This window comes from Melozone crissalis, unplaced genomic scaffold, assembly GCF_028551555.1.
Source record: "Melozone crissalis strain CALT ecotype California unplaced genomic scaffold, PUWL_Pcris_2 ptg000004l_1, whole genome shotgun sequence".
Classification (NCBI taxonomy): Eukaryota; Metazoa; Chordata; class Aves; order Passeriformes; family Passerellidae; genus Melozone; species Melozone crissalis.
Genome location: NW_026535782.1, coordinates 46,006,499 through 46,012,498, shown reverse-complemented (window position 1 = coordinate 46,012,498; position 6,000 = coordinate 46,006,499). Strand labels below are relative to the sequence as shown.

The 6,000-nt window shown below is 50.3% G+C and overlaps 1 protein-coding gene across 1 annotated transcript in view; it reads left to right on the top strand.

Moving 5' to 3' along the window:
* Positions 1 to 1,561: 1,561 nt before the first annotated feature.
* The window catches only part of CHST11 (carbohydrate sulfotransferase 11), a 158,262-nt gene continuing 153,823 nt past the window's right edge, over positions 1,562 to 6,000 (top strand). The window contains exon 1 of the mRNA XM_054277484.1: positions 1,562 to 1,793. Coding sequence (XP_054133459.1) covers positions 1,691 to 1,793 — 103 coding nt within the window. The 5' untranslated portion in view covers positions 1,562 to 1,690. The remainder of the gene's footprint in view (positions 1,794 to 6,000) is intronic.

The window sequence follows — 6,000 nt, the reverse complement described above, 5'->3', positions numbered from 1 at the left end:
CTGATAAAAGGAACTCCAGGCCAAAACTAAATAATCTACTCCATTACAAATGCCTAACTAATTACTGGTTTATCCTTGAGGTAAAATCTTTGGCTTTTGGAAAGTGGAAGATGACTCTCATGACTTTGCTTGTTTCTGTCATGATTAACTGGAATGAACACTCATACCTTCTGAGTTTGTTTGCTTGTTTGTTTTGTTTGGGGTTGTCTGTTTGTGGGGTTTGCCTCTTTTGAGGGCGCAGGGGGCAGTGATGGGAGGGGACGGAAGTTGGAGGATTTTTTTTAGCCTAAAGTATGTTTTACTCCACTTCCTTCCCATCTTTGGATTCAGACTGTTCAGGGCTATTTTCATTTTAAAGACCCCTCCCCCCAATTAATCGGAAGAGCAGAAAGAAGCGCGAGAGCAAAAAAATCCCTTTATGAGAGAAGATGGTATCAACATCAGTATAATGTTCTTCATTTTAGCAAAAAACAAAACTAATAGCAAAGTGGTATTTGGGCGCGTCAGGGGAACAAACAGAACTGTCACCACCGCACAAAGATGAATGGTATATTGCTAAGAAGACATTTCCATTCAGCGCTGTACTTTCAACACCTGTGTAGGTCAGAGCAAGAGGACAGTCCCAGTTAAGAGAGCTGTGCTGTGTGGTTCGCCGCTGGGAAACCTCGCTCGGGGCTCCGCCGAGCCGCACTCGCTCACAGTGCCCGGCTCCCCAGCAGCCCCAGCTGTCCCAAACCCGATGCTCGCTTGGGCACGGCAGAGGCCTTTTGTTCTGTAGCTCCCAGCTCCTCTACATTCCTCCCACGTACAGGCTCGTACCTCATGGCCTGGTGCTGCTCTCGATTACGGAAAGGTAGATCCACCTTCGGCGGGCCGACTGCGGCGCAAGGACCTTTTGATTCCACCGACAAATGAACAGTGTTAGTTAATGCATAAAACTGAGAAGTCTCGGGTTTGAAAACAAAATAAACCCCTTTCATTTCCGTCAGGCCAGGTGGCACTGTTTGCACCCGAATGGTTCCGTGCGCCTGAAGTTGGCGTTTGCGCCGCTGATAAAATGAACAGCTCCCGGACGGGACAGCGCGGTACCGGCAAAACACGACGGCAGGGACCGGCTGTAGCATAACCTGTGGAGCGAGGGGAGACCTGCAAGGAGGCATTTAGGGTTACCGGAGCGACGGACACCGCTAAGAGTGCGAGAATTTCTCTTCACGAACGGGGCGTCGGGCAGATCCAGGCAGGAACAAATGCTCCTGCCCGCCGGCGGCTGCCGGACCCCGCCCCCCTGAAGAGGTCGAGAGTGACCCAGAGGTAGTCAAATTCACGGGCAGCGGGGCCGCTCGGACGGCGGCCGCCGCACGCCCCCGCAGCCCCTCGGGGCCGCCCGGCTCGTCCCCGCCCGCCGCCACCGGGCGGGACCATCTCTGCCCTTGGCGAGGGGGGGCCGCGCTCCGCCCCGGCTCGCCGCCTGGCCCGCCTCCCCCCCCCCCCCTCCGCGCGCGCAGAGCGCCCCTCCGCCTGGCGCGCCGCATGGTCACGCCCAGCGCGGCATTAACGCTCCCCGGCGCGGGGCGCGGGCGCCTGGGCATCCTCCGGCGGCGGCGGCGCCTCGGTGAGGGGCGGGCGCGGAGCGGTTCCTGGCGCTAGACCTGCGCGCTCCGCCACCCTCTCTGCGCCGCCGGACAACGCCATGAAGCCAGCGGTGCTGGAAGTAATGAGGATGAACCGGGTGTGCAGGATGGCCCTGGTCACTTCTGTGGGCTCCTTCATTCTCGTCATCTTCTATTTCCAAAGTATGTTGTACCCAGGTAGGGCACTGCAACCGCACCGGCCCCGCCGAGGGCGGCGCCCTCCTCGCTCCCCGCCGGCGCAGGTGGCGGCCGCCCTGGGAGCCCTCGCCGGCTGCCCCCGGCTCCAGCTTTCGGCTCCCGGCGCCGCTGCGGCAGGCGCGGGGCTCGGTGGCGGCGAGCACAGCGCCCGCAGTGGCTGCGGGAAGGTCGCCTCGCCCCCCGTTGGAAACTTCCCGCGGGAGGGAGGAAAGTTGGTTTGTTTAAGAATTTTGTTATTTTCCGCTTTATATTGTGCGTTTGCTGAGCAGGGGAGGGAGACGACAGCGGCTGGCAAGCGCTTCATGGCTGAGGGGCGACGGGAGCTGCCCGGTCCCCGCGGGTCCCCCTCGCCGGGAGCGCGACCTCAGCTCCCCTCTCCTATCAGGGTCGCGGGCTTTCGTCTTCTCATCTTTTCTGGTTTTTGGAAGGGTCAGGGACACCGCGGCGGGCAAGGGCACCCGCTACCGCCGGCGGCAGCTCCGCTTCAGCTCGCCCGAGCTGTCTGGAGCGGCGGGGGCGGCTGCCCGGCCCGGTCCTGCCGTGTTCGGGCGGCCGCGGAGCCGCTGGCTGGGCACGGGTGTCCGCAGGGACGCAGGCTGCGGAATGCTGTGCAGGGATCACCTCGGATCCGCGCTCCCGGGTACCTAAAGCGACTTCAGCTTTTCAGTTTCCCTCATCCTAGGGACGGACCTGTGTCGGGAGCAGCGGATGCTGGCTCCCAGGGAAGTCCCACGTCGATCAGCTACTAATTCACACAAAGGTGGGCTTGGGCTGTAGAAATTTAATGAGGTGTCAGCTGTGTGCACAGACCCCTCGTAGATGCTTTGTGCAGCTTGGTGAAATTTGTTCAGCATGGCAAAAAAAAAAAAAAATTGATCTGTCTGTCTCTCACTTTCCCCCCTTCTACTTGAGAAATGACATGGGAATTGCACTTGCAGTGACTTTCTGGAGGGATCTGACAGCTGAGCAGAGGAGCGACGCTGGGGAGAGGGAGTGATACCTCGCAGTGGGCCAGCATCTGTAGCTGGCAGGCTGGCCACACTCCTCAGCAGGCGAGTCTTCCCAGCTGTTATTGTCTACTGCCTGCTCTCAAGTGTCCTGCCTACAGGCATATACCTGTGGCTGATAAGAGAATTGCAGTCTAGTGAAAGGAAAAAGGATGTATTCAGGTCGAATTTTTCTTTCCCTGTTTGTGGCTCCCATAGTTGCCATATGTGTATGTGGTACTTAGAGGCGTAGTTTAGTGGTGGACTTGGCAGTGCTGAGTTAGTGGTTGGACTCAGTCTCAGAGGTCTTTTCCAACCTAAATTATTCTATGAGAATTGATTTTTCCTGAAAGGTTTTGGAGAATTTTTCATCAAATGGTAGAGGCTTGATGCACTGAAAGAATTAGGAATCAGTAGATCTGGTGTTCTGTGGTGAAGCCAAGTCATGTTTTGTGTTTTTCTATCAGCTGTCTGCTCCTCCAGAGTTGGTATAATTTGCTTGATTAATGTGTTCTTGTATGGTGCCCTTCTGTGTTAATACCTGCCAACTTCTTGGGAAAGTTAGCATATTTATTATCTTTCCTGCTGTGTCTGTCCCATGTTTACTGGTTTCACAAGGATTGCTCAGTCCTTAGCAGACCTGGAGAAGGCTTTATTTCTGGTCTTCAAGGCATCGTGCAGAATTATGGGTTGTAACATAGCTTCACCAATTGAATAGAAATGTGATATTTTAGTTGGTGGAGTTCCACAGATAATATAGTTTACAGACATATTCAGAAAATTTGGCCAAGACTGATTATTTCCCCTTGTTTCAGATGAATTATACTGCTGGAACACAAACGTTGCATGCAGTAGGTGAGAGATTAAGCTAAATATTCTTTTGCGAATTTTTGAATGTAGAAAAATCATCTTTTAAGAATTCTCAATATGCTCTATAGTTAACTATTGGAGATTATGGCTTTATATTCATTATATTGTGAGGCTATAAATAGGCTGATATTTTAGTACAGTTCAAAGGATTTAGCATAAGCTCCAAGGAGAGAATGCGATGCTGTGAAATCACTGGGATGATAATGTGCACCCGTTTTCTGTGTGACACATAGGTTGTTAGTGTGAATGGAGTAGATCTGGAAATAAATAGAACACAACCTTTATTGTGCCTTTTTCATCATAACTTATTCTGAGGTTTTGGGGTTTTTTTTTTGGTGGGCTGTTTCCATGGCAGGAACTGCTGGGAAGCTCTCAAGTTCTGCTTTGGTACCTAGTTCCTACACAGTTACACATGTTTTGTAAGGCTCAGACAGCTGCTCTCCCAGATATGTTGTGCCATTGTACGTGTTACCATCGTGATAACGCAACTGATAGATGAATGTAGAGTTCCTGAAGGGTCAGTAGGGAGGTGGTAGACCTGTGAATGTGATATAGATTGTGTAGTGGATCATTTTTAGGAATTAAGTCTTTTTTTGTAACATGTGCTTGTAACCTTTATTGTGTGGCAGAATTCACTGGAGCCAGATCCTGGGCAGAGTGTATGCTGGGACTGGAGGTGTTAAGAGCTTTCAAAATCTTGGTTAATGTCCTTTTTGTTGTTGAAGGGTGTTCTAAATTCTAGCTGGTCTTCACTGAAGCATGTCTTTGCATGGCTGCAGGAGGGAGCTCTCTCATCTCTGGCTTGCCAGTCTCACTGTTGTTGGTAGCTTACCATGGTGTCTGGCAGAGGCACTTTCAATCAGAATTAGATGAAAAACTCCCACCCAAACCTTTTGGAGAGAAAATAAGATTTTCAGATAAGTCCTTAGCGAGAAGTGTCAGGTCCTCCTTGAGCCCCAGAGTTCTCTCAGTGAATTTCGGGAGGCTGCTTACAGGGCTTTCTCGTCAGTTTCAGGTGAGAGAAAGTGAAGGTGAAAGATGCTAGGAGGCCACCAGATGATGAGTCCAACCCCTTCTGGGTTAAGATAAATCTTTATCTGTTAGAGGGGATTTTCCATTTTAGGAGATCTGAACATGGAACTCTTGCTAGAAGTGTGAGACCCAAATTTCTTTTGATAGCTTTTTTTCCTTTGGGGTAAAAACCAGAAAATTACATAGTTAACAGAAACCTTTTTTTTAAAAAAAGACAGGCAAAAACCCCAAACAACACAAACACACTTAATGCCTGAAGCTGAGAAGATGAGCTTTGCCTTATCTTTGCAAAAGAATATAATGTACCCCTTGTTCCCTATCTTAAATACCAACACATTCATGCTGGAAGGAAATCAGGTGGTTTTTACTGTTTCTTCTCTTTTTGGCTGTGTTCCCATTCTTTGCTGGGAAGCCAGCTGTAAATGTGCTGTTTGGTTATTGCACCTTTGCGTTATCTGAGTTTTGTCAGAGATTACCAAAGAGCTGGGAACCCACCCTCCCAAGTTAAGTTCCCCAACCAGTTGTTGTTGAGGGAAGGTGAATTATGCAGCTCTCCAGTGCTCAGGACCACTGTAAAGAAAATGCTGGAGATGATCCTGGCTGTCTGAAGCTATGTTTGTTCCTGGGGGATGAAGTGATAGTGGGGACTTCAATGTGTTTTCCCATTGCCTGTCTAGCCTTTACTGAAAAAAATCCATGCTGCAGTGTTTGCTATAGCTGGAGATATAGCAATATAGAGCTGATTTTCCCTGTCTCTTTTGCTCAAATATTTCCCCCTTTCACTCTCCTGCCATGTGCTATCTAGATAACTGAGTGCAAGCTTATTATTGCTCCATGCTCCTGGAACTTCAGTCTGTGTGAAATAGCTCAGTCTTGGGCTTTTAGGTGACAGCACATCATAGTTTTATCTGCTGTATTTCCTATGAAATCAGTTTTCTCACTGGTCTTTAGCCTGCCTACACTTTCACAGATGTTTGCTTTGTTCTGTTGCTTCCCAGCTGCAGCAGGCAGGGGACTGTGAGTCACCCAGTGGAGGCAGGAGCTGCTCTGCTGGGCTGGGGGGTCACACTGGTGGTGTGTTAGGATCCCCCAAGGTGTAAAATTGAGGCAGGATAATTAATACTGTTTTTATCTTACCTCAGACAGGTTTATGAAACTGACTTATTCTAAACCTGGTTCCCTTCCCATCCCTCCCACTTGCTTTTTTTTTTTGCTCCATTTTCCATGTCCTGTTTTAGACTCGTACTGCTCTCCTCTGGATGCTGATGAAGGCTAGATCTCAC